General features: G+C 41.0%; 1 protein-coding gene across 2 annotated transcripts in view; it reads right to left on the reverse strand.

Annotated features, from left to right (window-relative positions):
* Nucleotides 1-15153, reverse strand: part of SLC7A11 (solute carrier family 7 member 11) — a 63056-nt gene extending 47903 nt beyond the window's left edge. Inside the window, exons 1-4 of one of the 2 annotated variants that reach the window (XM_051619573.1) lie at nt 15142-15153; nt 12060-12285; nt 9084-9210; nt 4238-4353 (exon numbers count right to left, since the gene is read on the reverse strand). In XM_051619573.1, coding sequence (XP_051475533.1) covers nt 4238-4353; nt 9084-9210; nt 12060-12258 — 442 coding nt within the window. In that variant the 5' untranslated portion in view covers nt 12259-12285; nt 15142-15153. Of the gene's footprint in view, nt 1-4237; nt 4354-9083; nt 9211-12059; nt 13128-15141 lie in introns of those variants that run through there. The other variant, XM_051619572.1, reaches the window with a different exon arrangement.
* Between the last annotated feature and the right edge of the window lie 1893 nt (nt 15154-17046).

Below are 17046 nucleotides of genomic sequence, written 5' to 3' on the forward strand. Positions count from 1 at the left end.
TTACATCCTGGCCTACTTTTCAAGAATATATGTACCATTGCCTCAGGGGGAATCCAAGGAAACTTCCTGCTCCTAACTTGTCAGGCTTTTAGGGTTAAGGCATTCACACAAGGTAAAAAAATACCCTCAATTTGCAGACCCTAATGTGTCAATTAAAATGAAGTCTAAGGAGGCACAGAAGCACTCATCAGAGCAGTTTTTGCTATTCCTGCAAGCCAAGAGGTGCCTTAATTTAAACTGAAATGGTCTGAAAACGGCCAGCACTGCAAAGTGACATCTGTAACATCTGCCATGAAGAAAAAAAAAAGCAACTAACTATAGACTCATATACATATCAAATCTATGCCAATAAAGCTTTGGGCTGGAGTATTTGCCAGCAAGCACCAATAGATCCGTACAGCTGACCTTGTTTTTCACATCTAATATTGTCTCTAACAGCCACAGTTTGGAGTATTTGAGAGTTTTTATGGCAGACCTACAAAAAGGGGGGAAATTATACATTATTACGGCATAAAATGCCCAAAATACACATGAATGAGTGTAAAAGCTTTAAAAACATGAGTGAGTTTGTAAGCTGCTTTTAATTTTACAGTTTTGAATAGCTGAAACCTGTTTATCTGCTTTCTGATATGGGGGTCAGGTGAAAAGATTAGAACAGGCTCAGTTAAGATTGCATATCTATTCAGGTTACATATTGATAGTACAATTCAATATGTTAGTACAGTGTCATTTTTCTCTTCCTGTTGCCAATATTTTTAAGCTTACCATTAGGAGAATTAAAAGATACAAATAAAGCAACACACAAATATAGGTGGGGTTTTTTTGTGCTGTCATGGTGATAGGATGGGTCTTCATTGGAAGAAACAATAAATATGAAGGAGCCTACTAGCTGTCACTTAAAGACAAAAATTATTTTTTAACTCTTTTTCCTAAAAAGACTGCCTTCAGCATCAGAACAAAAGTGGACAGCATCCCTTCTGCTTTGTGTCTTGGGGCTGTTGTGTCCAGCTCAAGCAAAACTGGGCATTTAGATGCATTTTCTTCAGCTGTTCTTCCCTATTTGGGGGCACATCCAGCTTCTCTCCCCTCTACCTGGCTGCTTATTTTCATTAAAATTGTAGTAATTAGGTATTTTTGAGATGTCTGCTCTTCTCTCAAGTATGGGTAAATTGATTAAGTTTAGAAAAACTTTATGGCAGACTGACTGAGCTATGCATATCCAGTGTAGAGGTATTTCTCCTTGCAGAGATACATTTGAGAAACACCAAGTGAAATAAAGTGATTTGAGTTTGAAAAGAAGAGGCAGCCTTTGCTTGAGAGGTTCAGAAAGCTGTGGTATCTGAAGAGACCCACACACACACACTAGCATCTTTCGCTCTACTGAGCCATTGAAATGTTTGATTTTTTGGGGTTTTATTTTTGTTAAAAATATATATTTTTTTTAATATATATATTTTTAATGAAAGCACCATATTGTGAAACAGAAAATTTGCTTCCACAGATTGTTCAAAATTGCTCAGAACACATGTGATTTCAGGGGGAATTTTGTGCCCAGCACATGCTTTTTTCCTATAAACAAATAAACTAAGAATGAGTAGGTTTTTTTTTTAAAGGTCACCATCTCCAGTAGTTCCATTTGAGCTCTCATCTGACCTACATCATCTCTGTAACATCATCATTCCTTTTTCATCACAGAAGCATTGAGATGGAACCACAGGGCGCAGAATGGGCTGTATCTCTTCTACAAGAAGCACTTCTTTGCAGCTGATAGAGGAGCAACAGTATTTGCCAGTCCCTATCACAATCCTTGGTGCATCCATCTCAGGCAACCTTTTCATTATAGGCTTGAACTACAGAAAAGGAGGTTTAGGTGAGGAAAAAAAAATACATTAGAAAAGCTGTCTTGTAACAAGGATAGAAAAAACTGGGCTACAGTATTAGGTGAGGCTTTAGAAACTCCCTCACTGGAGTTCTTAAGACCAGTTTAAACAAATGTGTCAGAAATTGTTTAGGTACACTGATTGTGTTTAGGAGCAGAGCATCACCTGGAGGTTTTTCAAAATCTCTTCCTGCCCTTTCTAGTCTGATCAGAAATGACAAGGTAAAACCACAGAAAAAAGTCTGACCCAAGGACAGAGCTTAATGGTGCTTCCCACTACCTTTCCCTTGTGTAATAAAGACAGATAGGCAGTGAGCACTCTGCCATCAGGCTCAGGAGAATGAAGGGACCAGGAGCAGACAAGACTACAAAAGGCATGACAGTTCACTTTCTGATTAACTTAAACATTTCAGTGGAAGCAAACACTACCTTTGGCACCATTAAATAGAATTATAAGCTCTTCAGACTCCAATGTGTCTGTTCAGCTCAACAACACCTAAATCTTACCTATCACTCTGCCAACATGCACAATACAAAACATTCTTAACAATTACCTCCACACAAGCTAATTCTCACCAAACAAGAACAGCAATCACATGCTCTGAGATCCCTGAGCTTATGATCAAAAAAACACTAGAAATGAAACTCCACTGTACAGCATACTGCAATGAATAAAGATAACGCCGCAGTCTGACAGGTCGCTGTTTTCCTCAGCACTGTCGCATTCATCATTACAAAGTTTCTACAAGAACCCCTTCCTTCAGTGAAATTACAGCTCATCCTACCTGCACTGTATAGACCCATGCTCACCATAGGAGCAGGCTGCTGTGAACTCCTCTTTCCCTTTAGGCTGTAATTATTTCAGCCCAACTCCACCCCCCCTGCAATGCTACTTCTTTGTTTAATTGCCTTGTGAAGCCCTCTGATTTTCAATTAAAAGTAATAAAAACCTTTTTCAAATTGTTTGCTTATTCTGCTCGAATCACACACGCTTAACAAAACGCTTTGATGGACTTCACTTAACATTCCTTCTGCCTCAGTGACCTTGAAGTTACTGAACATCTGTTTCACCCTTATCTTGCTCTGAAATATTTCAGACAGATGTAGCTTTAAAAACTCATTGACCTCAAAATTCAAGCGCTTAATTCAATTATTCCTATGAAACCTATAGTTTGTGCATAATGAAGTTAGAATGAAATGCAGTCACATACTGATTGTTTAACACTCCTGGCAGAAGGGAACTCTTATCATGAGAGCTCCTACAAAAGCCACAGTAACCTGGAGCCTGGAAATTTCAATGTCAATTGACCTCCCTACCCCCAAGAAAGAGAACGTCATCCAATCCTATTATTGTGTAAAACTGAAGCGATCTCCCGGGTGCCTTTTGTATGTCTTAATTCCTTTTTCCGGTCCTTTTGTTTCTGATATGTGCACTGACCAAATTGAGAGGAACAATCTGTTACTAATTACTCAGGTCTACTCTGCACTCTCCTCCCAGCACAGCAGAATGTGAATGTGCCCACACATGCGCAAGGAGCATCATCACCAGTGACCAGACAGAACTGGACACAAGCCTCTAGTGCTACACAGCTCCAGATTCCCATTCCCATCTCGGTTTGTGCAGCCTTGCTTCATGCAGCACAGGTACACTGCAAAGCTCCTGGTCTCAGGATAGCCCTCCCTGCCTTCCACTGACAATTACTGGTTCTCTGTAGCCCTAAATGGTCCCTTTTACACTAATTGCAAAGTTAACAAGAGTAGGACAAGCTGCTGGTCACAAACATGCATTTTAACCAAGCTGTACACCCTGCTCCCAAAGTCATCTGTGGGGTTCCTGCTTCCTGAGCTGCAAGCACCTCAATAAGTTTTATTGCTATACAGGACAGAGTGGGACTAGGGAAAATGATCTCATGTTGCCTGTGCTCCACTCAAGAGAACTACATTTCTTCATGGCATCATACTTGGCACTCGATTGCCTCCTAAAACAGAAGTAGAGCAAAGCACTTAAGATCAGGTAATCATTCTTCCATATCTCTGGCACTGGCTCACCATCTCATAGGGACTGAAATTGCTTTCACAAAAGTAATGAGAGTTCTGCCATTAATTCAAGTGGCAACAGAATCAGTCTTGGCAATAGATTTTTCTCTGCCATTAATAAAGTCTGCTATTCTTTTTTACTACTGCGTATGTTCGCAAACACACAAACCCAGGCAAAAAGTCACGCTGATGCCCTTGGAAGTGGAGGCAGAGTCATTTTGTCATGATTCATATCAAACGACTACCTGTTCAGTGCACAATTCCCCCCCCTCAAGTTACATCACATTTACCCTTCCCTGAAGACTAAAATTGGATACTTACTGATGCCAACAGCTGTAATAAGTTTAATTGCAAGTTCTGGGATGTCACATTGCATAAAGAAAGGCTCCAAAATGTAACGTCCGAATGCCAACGATATCACTGCTGTGGCAGCAGGGCTAGAGTAAAAACAGCAACAAAAGAAATAAATCACAAAATTAATCTGCAATAGTACAGATTGTGGGCTCATGCTGTAACTTTACTATCACAGAATGGTGAACTGTACTTTGTTTTGGTGCCTGTTTGTAACTATGCTGCCATGTACCTTGATTTCTGAACACAGCAAGAGACCATGAGCGGTTTAGTTTTGCTCAGCAGTTGTGATCTTGACAGCAACACTTCTGACCAGGATTGCTCTTACAGCTTCCATGGTGTGAAGCAGCCACAAACAGAAAGGAAAGGTATCTATAGAAATTTTCATTCTCTCACTTGAAGTGAACATGGACAGAAGAACAAGACAAGGGCAAAAATGTTAGTAAAAGTCATTGAGGACTGTATTTTAGTGGCCAGGCATATCAACCCTGGGAGGCACAAGAAAATTAATTTCCATCAACCTGAGAACTCTGCTTTACTAAGTATCCAAAAACTACTCAAGTCCATTATTAAAATCTGAGTCAATGCAAAAAATTACTGAAAATGGGATTTCCTAAAATGCAAAGAGAACGTGTTCCTCTTACTGACTAACAACTTCCTAGCACTGTAAACAAGAGCAAAAATCCTCAAAATACAGAAAGCACCTACCATGAAACAGAGAAATGTGAAGAAAGGCAGGTGTTAAGTCGTTTTTAAAAATTTCAAATACTCATACTACTCATACAGCTTTTCTCTGCGAGACAAGCTAAATGTTTGCCAGAAGCCTTAGCACCAACAAATATTAAAAACAAATTATACTGTGCTTTGGTCAGACACTGTCTGCCTATTACAGTTCCAGTGGTCTGTTCATGCTTGGTTTGGGAGGACACTTTCACCACAGCTGGTGGCATCTGTGCTTCGTCACACACACACAATAAGGACAAAAGGACACAGGATTCTGCCTTAAAGGATTTTTTAGTTTAACAAGAGTCCATGCAAATTTCTTATGAAAAAAATCTACAGTATTTAATAAAGAAATGCCTCACCTTCCAGAATTTTAATAAAAATATAGTTGCTAAAAATGCTATGGAACAGTGTAAAAATTCTGCAGAAAGGTATTATTCTCCATCAAATGATAAAGAAATTTTCCACAAGAGAGTTTTGCCCTTGAAACAAAAGCCACTTTCTTAGTGTTATGACTCAACGAAAATATCACACATTGTGCCGGACCAAACTGCAGAGCAGCAAAAAACTAGAAATATCTTCCTTGGAAAGTTTAAGCACGGAGAAGTGAGGCCTGCTGCTTGTGCCCCCCCTTCCATGCACAAGGACTGTTCCTCTCACTGGCCAACAACTGTCTGCAACTTTTACCTTCGCTCAGGGCCCAAGTATCCTCTCTGCTGGAATTATACAGCATTTGCTGACTTTACCTCAGTGCACTATTTCTAACTTACCTAAGAAGATCACCAGGTTTCTGGCTTTTAAGTACTGAGGTCTGCCAAAATTAGTCTGAAGTGTGCTAGATCAGATGAAAGATGAGCTCTCTGGAGCTTTCCCAGACTATTTGCCTCAGTCCTGGCTCCTTTTTCCAGAACGTGGATTTTTCCCTCTCATTTTAAGAAAGGTCTTTCTGAAGAGGAAGTTGCTATCCACACCACTGTGTTTTTAAAAACAAGGCTTTAGATCCTAAACTATACCTCTAATAACTAGCCATGTCTCTCACATTCCCATGTGTTGGGGGAGATGCTGCTGGCAGTATAGTCAATCAATGGAGGTGGAAGTTGTAGGAACAGGAAATTTATTGCCATCAATTCCTTGTGACAGCAGTCCTAAAGAAAGGCTGGCAGCCCCCTGACAGCTGTGTGCTCAGGAGCAGACAGAAAGCACATTAGCAGCTTTCGCTGAAGGGCAAAGATCACACAAAGCCACCAGGAAAGGAGCAGGGATAGTGGCCCAGCACACACCACAGGTGAGGGCCTCCCTTAGCAGCACTCACACCCAGCCTGCAGTTAGCAACCTCCTTAGCTAAGCACTTCAGACAACACATTCACATGATCATCATAGACTTTCAAGACCATCTAGTTCCAACTCCCTTGCATGGGCAGGGACACCTCCCACTAAACCAGGTTCCTTCAAGCCCCATCAACCTGGCCTTGAATACTTCCAGGGATGGGGCCTCCACAGCTTCTCTGGGCAACCTGTGCCAGTGTCTCACCACCCTCACACTAAAGAATTTCTTCCTCATATTTAACCTAAATCTCCCCTCTTCCAGTTTAAAGCCATCCTCCCTTGCCCTCTCATTACAAGCCCTTGTAAAAATTCCCTCTCCACCCTTTCTGTAGCCCCCTCAGGTACTGGAAGGCCACAATAAGGTCTCCCCAGAGCCTTCTCTAGGCTGAACAGCTCCACTTGTTTGAGAATGAGCATTTTTTAAATTATTCGAATTTTTAAAGTTATATAATATACTCATAACCTGACTTCTGGGGAGGAGCAAGTCCCAACTTGTTCTGGATGAGGAGCAGCAGTGTAAGGCATGTCTAAAGAGCAGGTGATGCTTCCACAGTTTATTCAGTATGTGGGCAGTTTAAGTGTGTCCTAGACTGTAAAATAGTGGCTGAAAAGATATGCGAGAGCTGGAAATGTTTGTTTTGGTTGCTGCTGCTCCACAAGCCCGTGGGTGTGATGATCCTGAAATCTTTCAGAGGAAAAAGTGGCTTAGCTGAGAAACATGTGTGCAACTTCATCTGCTGAAAGAAACCTAGATACATATTAGGTCTCAGGTTCTTTGATAGCAGCAGCCAATTAGTTTACCGATGCGGAAGTCAGATAATAAACTCTACGCAGAGTTTCAGCAGCTCAGCTCTGATCATCACAAGTTGTGACAAGCACACCTCCCTCACTGCCTCTCAGATTTGATGATTAAAGAATCCACTGATGTTCCTTACCATCAAGATTATTATTTTCTGGGTGTGGGGCACATTACGATGACTAAGAGTGTTTTTATTGCACTCCTGGGACAGTGTCATAGAATCATAGAATGTATGGGGTTGGAAAGGACCTTTAAAAGCTGTCTAGTCCAGCCCCCCCTGCAGTGAGCAGGGACATTTTTTACTAGATCAGGTTGCTCAGAGCCTGGTCAAGTCTTACATTTAATGTTTCCAGGGTTGGGGCCTCCCACCACATACCTGGGCAACTTGTTCCAGTGCTTCACCACCCTCAATGTAAATAACTTCTTCCTAATGTCTATAAATCTATCCTGCTCTAGTTTAAGACCATTGCCCTTGTCTTATCACTACACACCCTTGTAAACTGTCCCTCCCCAGCTTTCCTGTAGGCCCCCTTCAGGTACCATTATACGTATAAAAATAATCATTTTGTGAGGAGAGGAATTTATAAAGCCTGGTTTCTTGTGGATAGTTGTGCCTAGGTTATTAAGATACCCCTGTCTAGTGAGGTGCAGATTAAGAGGGGAATTTCTAACACTATTCTGATTAGAAGAAATGCAATGATACACCTATGCTCACAAGTCTGTGCTTTTCACAGTGAAAGCACAGGTCTGCTTCCTCTCTCTGGTTTTCCTTTTTGGCAAAAACTTAATACAATTAAGACATCTGCTCTTTCGTCATGTTTGATGGATATTATGCAGTGAATTCAAAGATTACATATGGGTGGAGAGGATGTAAGGGGCCATCTGACATACACAATCATTTCCTCTGGAAAAAAGATAAAGATTTATGGATTCATAATGACTCAGCACTGTCAGTGCTTTTAAACTCAACAGTTTATGCTAGAACTTGTCAACATTAGGTAAACATAGCTGTGATTTGAAGTGAGGCTTGAGCTTTTGTGACTAATTTGCTGATTATGGAAGAGAGGGGAAAGGAGTGCTATCTAGCCTGAGGCAGGAATGGAGCATTCCCAAAGTCATTTTTCATAAACGAGCTGCCCTGTTCTACATGTAACAAGCTCTCCAGCCTCAACAATACTTTAACAAAAAATAATCAAAAATTCAAAGGGCCTCATCTAAGCTTGATATCAAAATGTATTTAATATTATCTTATTATTTGGTATCTTTGTATTGTAATTCATCTACACAATGCCAAGGGCTGCACGAGCCATGGGCTCACACACCAAAACAATACTTTGGATATTTTGGATATGCAAGGACTTAACATAGCTTTATTTGGCTACTAATTAATGCTTTTCATAGTAATCAAGAGTTAAGTTCTCCAACAGCCCACACAAAAAAAAAAAAAGAAAAACAACACAAAAAATGGAGACCTGAACTGATACTCATAAAACACATGATGCCCCCAAATCTGAAAACTACTGGGCAGTACCTTCACCAGGAGTTATTCCTGTATCCACAGACAACAGCAACTGCTCCAAAAGCTAGCACTAAGCACTGAGAAAAACATGAAGGTGACCTTCTTCCACTGTACTACATGTAGTCAAGAGTATGAGCATTATTAGCGACATTAATGGATACAGTAAGCTTAGCAAAATTTAAGCAAGTAGCAAAACTTGTGTGGCAGGCAGTTTTGTCAGAATTGTTATTTTCTCCCCATGCATGCACATATGTCTATTTGAATGTTTCAACGCTAACAAGGAAAACATCATTGATCAGCTCTCTGAAGCAACCATACTAGAAGAACACAGCTTGTTGATCAAAATATATTTGTTTTGTTCTGCCCATCACATGTTGAAGATTTTTCTTTATGACTGAAAAGCATATTGCCCTCAGAAAAGAAACACAGAAAAGGCAGGTTTCACTTACCGAATGATGAGTAATTCAACCCAGACTCTCACAAAAGCAGGTAACGGGCCAAAGGCTTCCAGGATATAGGTGTAGTGACCACCAGATTTCTTAATGCATGTTCCTAGTTCAGCATAGCAGAGGGCACCTGTGAGAATTAAACCATGGCATCACAAGAGATATTCGAAAGTACTTTACAGCATATTTATAAACTAGATAATGGAGCTGCCATGGTATCACAGCTATTTTTTATGTAATTGCATCGTTTTCTTCAAGCAACTTTCTAAGCTTTAACTCATTCAGGAGGACCTGCAGTTAACCAACCCGTACATGTATCAGGTTACATTTACGTGTGAGCCACTGAACAAACTATTTGCTTTCAACACATTTCATTACTCATCTGATTCTCGTGAAGAGGGACACCAAAACACTGTATCACCATGAGGCTGCACCACTAAGTGAAAGCCTTCTGACGTGGTTAGTTGTTAGCAAACAGTGATCAGCTCCTTTCAGCCTCTGAAGCCTAAAAACTGTATTCCACCCCCCTCAGCCACAGGCAAAGCAACCAACTGGACAAAATATGGAAGCAGAAACTGCAGGTTAAGAATTTTCCTCACTAGTACTCCCAACACCTTACATATAAAACTCAGAGGATGGCTTAACCCTGGCTTTTCCACACTGGTTTAGTGTTGTTGTGTACTACTAATGCAATGAAAGCTTCATGTTCTCATAGCAGGAGGCTCATTTCATCCTTTGGTGCATTTACACTGACTAAAATAAACCCCAAATCATCAGGACATTGCTGCATTAGTCCCTGCAAAAGTGGTCCAGGCCCCTTTAGTGTGCTACTGGCCTTCCCAGCAAGTAGCTCTTCTGACTCAGAGCTCCCTGAGGCTGCTGCTGGCACAACACTTGTGGCCTCTGGCATTACAGAGCAAGCTGCAACTCTGAGGAACTGCACAAAGCCTTGTTCACCCAGTGCAACTGCTGAACAAGCCATCACCCAGTCTCAAAGCCAGTGGATTCTCAGCTCCACAGGTGGACCACATTAGTAGAGAAGTGTACCATGTCTGATAAATGTTGGCAGCCCTTTTAGGAGAGCCTTAGAGGCCAGATGAAAACAGTAACAAAGTTTGTAAACATGGCATCACATAGAGTCAAGATCAGTGACATGTATGAACTCATTTGTGTTCTGTTCCCGGAATGCCTTGACACTGCAGCACTTTCCGATGAAAGCTACAGTTGTCAAAATCACATAACATGTACCAGTCCATCAAAGTTGCACCACATTATGACAAATTCCATCTTTATTCATTTACTTTGTTTCTGGTTTTGTAAAAATACACCAGCTTTTTTCTGCTATTCTTCAGCCTACCTGAAATTGTACTTAAAGAAATTCTTACAGCCACACTGAAAAAAAACAACAAGCTATTGATGAATTTTCCTCTTGCCAAGCTCTTCTGTCAAGGTTCAGGATGAAATCAAATTGTGTTTCAATACATTTTGGTCTTGCCTTCGCAGGACTGTAAGTGATCTTTGTATGTGATTGTACTATAATTAAGTCATGTAGGGAATTACAAACATGAATGGCATAAAAATATGAAAAAAACCCACAACTGAAACGGGTCCATTCATAGGACGATACAGTGGTTTTTGCTGGGTCAAATTACACAGCTCTTCGTATCTTGAGATCTGGAAAATGGCCTAGAAAAGCTCTCTGAAAAAAAGATTTTTTTATATTATTTTTTCAAAAGACTTTACCTCACAGCCAGAAAATTACTACTATTAGAGTTAAAGCAAAAAATGCAATGCTTAAGCAAATTCTGTTTTGACTAAATCTAAAGACTGAGGTCTTTAGGTTACAAATTGTGTTTCAGGTCTTTACGGGGGAATTTTGGTTACAGGCAGGACGTCACCATTTAAACAACAAATTATGCTGCACATTGTACCAATGCATGTAATATATGACCAAAATGGGTCCTAACTCGTTTGCACTGTCTATCTGGCTTGGGTGGACTTAGCATGTAAACAGTTTGTGTTTCTTTTAAACTCAGAGCCAATCTACACAGGGTGGCATTTGCATGTTCCACCTATTAAGCAGACACGTGTTAGCCTGTGTTTGTCCTCTTCACCTTCTGCCAGAAAACAAGCCGTTTCTGTTTCAAATAAAGCCAATACTCATGTTAGTTCTTCAGCTTCTTTGAGATTAACTCATTAAGTAGGTCAATGGACCCTCTGTCCCACAGAGGCAGGGTGAGGTTTTTCACTCTAAATGGGATCTTTGTGAATAGAACAAATAAACTGGCATTCAGAACTTAATACTACTCAAAAACACATAAAATTAGTAAAAACTGTCACAATAGGTAGGCCAGCATAAAATTCGTATTACAAATTTGTTTCCAGTACACTTTTTTGCAGCACAATCTCTCAAAACAACATCATGAACGGGAATAAAGTGAAGAGCAGTGATACAAGACTGGAAAGAGGGATTATTAGTGTTATTGTTTTGCTTCCTTTTCATGCCAATACAGCTTAGGTCCAGGGGGAATTGTTCCTCTCAGACCCTGCTCTAGCCCCAAGGGAATTAAGTTGAGCTGCTGAAACATTTTGCTGGTGTTCAAGCAGAGTGACTTGAATCCCCAGCTGCCGGGGGCCTTACAAGCAAATGCTAAACTACATTTTACAGCCAAAAGAAAAACATTATACATACAGTACGTTGTATGGCATAAAATACATTTACATTTCTTGTTCCTTTAGGGACCCAGAGGAAACAATAATTCAGGCTCCCAATCTTTACCTCCCAGGTGTGAGGGGAACAGAGATTGCATACCTCTGCACCCTTCACACAACCTATCACACAGAAAAATATCTTCTGTAGCCCTATTGGTCCTCAAGCTCCATGCTGTGCCTTGCCATCCAATGGCAAAATTGGAGAAATAATAGTAATAATCCACCAGCTGCCCCTCCGGACCAATTAGAAACTTTTAAGGGACTTACCGAAGAGTGAGAGGATACCACACACTGTCCAGACAATCAAGGACATGCCCACGCTGCCTGTGTTCTTCAAGATGCCTTTGGGGGAGATGAAGATGCCAGCTCCAATGATAGTGCCAATGATGATGGATATCCCCCTCAAAAGTGTCACTTTCTTCTTCAGAACAACTTTTTCCTTCTGGGCTGGCTGTCCGTTGTCCATAGATGGCAACCGGCCATTAGCTTGCCCCTGCAAGTAGCTTCCATTAGAGACAGTGGTCACAGCAACTTTCCTAACCATGCTCCAGCACCACCAGCACACCCACAGCAAGCACAAGCAAAAAAAGTTTGCAGCAGAAACTCAAGGTTGTTGGTCCTTTTCCCCCTCTCTCTGTAGTCAACTACTTAGTCTCTTCCTCTGGCTTTCTCTTATCTTCCCAGCTGCTCCTACGCACAGGTAGCAAAAGCTCCTACAGCAGAGCCTTTCCCTGGGAGGGGAGCAGTGCTGGGAACACCTGTGCTCTCACACTGTGAGCTGGTACTGCCCTATCATTGGAAACCAGCTCTGCTTCCGCATGGACTTGTATTTAAGCTCTTGTCATACCAAGTTACTCCAGCTGAATGATGATGCAAATTCTCCAGGTTTGCATCAGCCATTTGAGAAACCTCTGGCATTACTCAGCATTTCTTTTTTTTTTTTTTTTCCCTTTCCTTTTTAAACAGTAGGGGCATGTTGCACAACAGACCTGAGGGTGGTGGGAAGAACAAAGCACCCACAAGCAAATCGAGCCAATCAAGCTAAGCACATCACCCTCAACACCCCGAGACACGCTCCCAAATTTTTTTAAAGCAACTCAGAGCCAGAAACAAAAGCCTGCCTAAACACAAAGCTCGTCAGAGCGCAAGGGGAAAAGAAATCAAGCAGGATACGTCATGTCTGGGTCTAATCCAATTTCTTTCTTGAAAAAGTCCTCTCTTAATGAAAGTAAAGTGTGTGGGGCTTAACTTCTTGTGCCGCAACTCATCAGCCCCTCTCACATCTACATTACTTACCTGGGACTCTCTACAGGGACCTGTATCTACCTAAAGAATATATACATAACCCCCTTGTTACCCCGAGTTGCTTAGCAACACGCCCAAATCAGCCTCATGAAAACCCAGGGTTATTTTCACAGTACAGTCATTTTCATACATGCAGAGTTTTCTGGGGATGTCAGTAAGCAATGCTGCAACAAAACTTCCCCTTAAGAAATACTATTAATGTTTACAGTCACCTCGTGTGTGTGATCTGGCAGGAGGAAGACACAACACCCGAGAGCCTGGGATCTCCAGCTGCTCAAGAATCAGAAAGAAGCTTTTTTGTTATCAGTGAGCTTCCCTGGCCAGATAAACAGGTAATTAGATGCATAAATGCCTTTGTTTCTCAACCTGATCATTCAAATTCAAAATTGAGAAATTAAACTGTTAAAAAGATAAGCACTCTTATAAAACAGAACAAAAAATCAAGAGCCTTCAAGCACTTGTAACCTAATCAAGGGCCAGTCTGTGCAATATATGCCAAAGGGAAAAAATCCTTTGTAGCATAACTATTGCAGCTGCTCGTGGCTTCAGATTAGATCAGTGCAAAGAGAAATTATTACTGCAGTTACTGGTCTTACAGCTACTGCTCTTACAGCTACTGCTTAATTAGGAACTAGAACTGAGGGCAGAATAAAATAAATAAATAGCAGTTAAAACATTTGAAAAGCAGGCACTTAGCTCAGAGCACTACTGTGCTTTCAAATTTATTTGAGAAACAGGAGATCCTGGAGTTTCACACATTGCAAGTGTAAAACCTCAGTACTTTTAAAACCTCACATTTTCAGTTATAACTCATATAAAATAATTTACAATGAGATAAAAGATGGCATTAAAAAGTTCATCTGGTTTAAATGCACACGGGTAAAAACATCAGCGTGCTTGACTACCTACCACTAGCCCCTGCCTGTTTTCTGAACACATCCTACCTCTTCCTCCATCTGCTGATGCCTACTGCTCTGTACAGCTCCTGTTGTCACTGCACCATGTGCCCGACCCTTTGCGGAAACGCCTGCCCCTCCAGCAGATGCCACAGGTGACTGCAGGGACCAACTGAGAGCAGGACCTCCTCTGGTCCCCACACCAAGCCACTTGTCACGGCATCAATGACATGCAAAGCCACAAGCAGGTGGCATGCTAGGCAGAACTGTTTTCCTCTGATGTACACTTCATAAGCTGCCCCCCAGTAAGATCATTAAGTGCCTGAAGTTACTAAACCAATCAAATCGAACCAGTAAAAACCATTTGCCACAGAAGTAGGTTGGACTGATGACTTCTATTTTGTTTTTCAAAGGCTGCTCAATGAAAAAACACATGACTTCTTAAATAATCTAATAATGTAAGGTAATCATTCTTAACTAATGCTTACCCTTCATTTACACAGGAAGATGGCTCCAAGATTAAATCCAAAGCTTAGTAACCTCCCAGGCAGCTGCCAGTAATCCAGCGGTCTGCATCAGCTATTCAGTAAAAACACTGGACAGTATAATGTCTTTCAGCTTTCATCTGACCACTAGCTAGAAGAATGCATGTTTGCCCCCTGGACATAGCTATTAATGCTCTCCCACGCAGGGAAAAGGGCACTTGCCTCTTCTGTGGTAGAGGGATAACATGCATGCAAAGCTTAGTACTATGTGAAATTCCCAGTGAAATTTCTAAGGTGGGAACTAAGGAAAGCTGGATGCAGAAAACCCTTTTTTCTGAATACTGGCAGCTTGCTTGTGATCACATTATTTGTAGCCTTCCCAGTGAGTTCTGCTGTGTACACTGCTTCTCAATGCTATCCACTAAAAATAAATATTAAAAAAAAAAGGAGTACTTTTTCTCCTTAGAGAAAGCCTTTGATTTCAAGCATTGCTTCCAACTATCAGTTCTACCCACAGTAAGGAATCCTTATTTAGTGTTGGGGGATTATTTGTTAAATTCTGGAAATTTCTTGAGAAATCACCTGAGCCCAGTCCCAAGGAGGGCATGAAGCTGGAAAAGGCCCACTACTGTCTGCTGCCCCCCCGTTATACAGTATACTCACAACATTTGTTTGGACTATTTATAGCCCACCAGCTACTTTCATTTGAATTATTCATCACAGAACAAGGACCGTAGTATCATTATGCAACTGCAATACACAATGCTCGGTGTCTTTTCAGAGAGCTCTTCAGAAAGCACAGGGCTTAACTTGTCCAACGCTCAGAACAGCCCTGCTCTTCCACAAAAATACAATCTGAAAACAGAACAAAAAGACAGAGTGCAATTTTCTTTAGACTGATGTGGCACCCCCATATTTCATACTAGTAGAGCTCATACCAAATACCTGGATACAACTGTATCTGTGATACAGAGAAGCTATGATTTTGATATTTCCCCTGGGGAATGCTGCAAAAGACACACACATAGCATTCCCCTTTATGGGAATGCTACAACACACAGAGAGCAATGCAAAGGACCTAAAATTCAAGCCTGGACTTGAGTTCAAGCCCAGAAAATCTCCTTAATTTCTAGGTGCAGTGAGCATACCTTGACAGTCCTTCCAAGCATTTGTATATCAGCTTATTGCATCAAGCAAACCAAGAGTCACAAGCCAAGCCTCCAGACCACACATAGCCACACTGACAGGAGATACGGGAATGAAAAAAGGAAGTATATAAAGACTGAAGAGGCGAGGAAAGCCCCAAACTCTTTTGTGTGGGTGGCATGGCATGAAAAAGTTGTTTAAGAAACTGAGCTGAGTCTTCTCCATATAATGCCGAGCTGTTTGGGAGCCCTGGAAAGCAACCCTGTAGGGAGGCAGTAGTCTGGTTTCAAATGTCAAAAAAGGGCAAAATACCTAAAGCATTTGTTTCATGAAGATAATCTAGCATTGAAAAGTTTTGACTGGGGGATTTTTTTGCTCCTTTTGTAGTTTTGAGAAATAGCTTAACTAGCTTTGGGGCAGGGGCCGGGGGTGGGGGGGAGGAGAGGGATAATCTGTACACCATTTAAGAACTAAGGTGTCCTTGGGAATTAAGTGAAAATAGTATCATCATTAAGTATACAAAACCTCAGTAGATTGGGACAGAGTTTTAAGTCATAATGCAAACCTAGAGCTGTGAGAAGACTGAAACGATTTGTTATTGTCTCTACTACAGGCCAAAGCTTAGTTAAAAATGGAATTACTGAGAATGTCAGGGGGAGTGTTATTTTGTAGTCAGAGACTCACAAATGACTCAATTATTTTGCATTCCACTGTGTGCCAGATACAAATAAAATATTTAGAAGAAAAACAAAAAATGAGAAGGAGTGAAATACATATCCAGCTTCAAGGCTTTGAAAATAAGACAAAATCCTATAAGAAATCCAAAAGCAATTCAAATGTTACTTCTTTTATTTTCAGTAAAAAGATTCTAGCACAGTGCCTATGCAGTCAGCAAATAGAAATCTGGTTCCAAGAAGACTGCAGACAATGATAGCAGTTTAGAAGGGAAATACACCTGAACGTTCCCCTATCTTAAATTGGCTGATAGCTGCCAGTCAATTTTCAGCTGGACAAGAAAATAAAAAAATCACTGTTAAAATTATCACTATTAAAGCTTTATTTCAAAAGGCATGATGAATTTGGCTGAACAGTTTGACATTTCAAAGAATCAGCAGCAGCTGCTACCAAGCAAGAAAGCTCCACTTGAGAGAAACCCAGGCCTTACTGAAGCCCTGTCTATGTGAAGACATGATTGTGTTTTATACCATCTCATTTTTCATATTCAGGATATATGGAAATATAACCTAAGCAATGCTGTACATAAGTATTATCTTTGAGTCTTTTGCATTTGCATTTCTCATCAGCAGAATGAGAGAAGAATATTCAGTCACTGTGTTATTGCTCCTCAGCTTTTGGATGCAGACATTGAGAAACTTACTGGCTTTCAAGAAATCAAGACCTCAGGGTAAATTTCCATCAAAA

Source organism: Apus apus, chromosome 4 (genome assembly GCF_020740795.1).
Source record: "Apus apus isolate bApuApu2 chromosome 4, bApuApu2.pri.cur, whole genome shotgun sequence".
In the NCBI taxonomy this organism is placed as follows: domain Eukaryota; kingdom Metazoa; phylum Chordata; class Aves; order Apodiformes; family Apodidae; genus Apus; species Apus apus.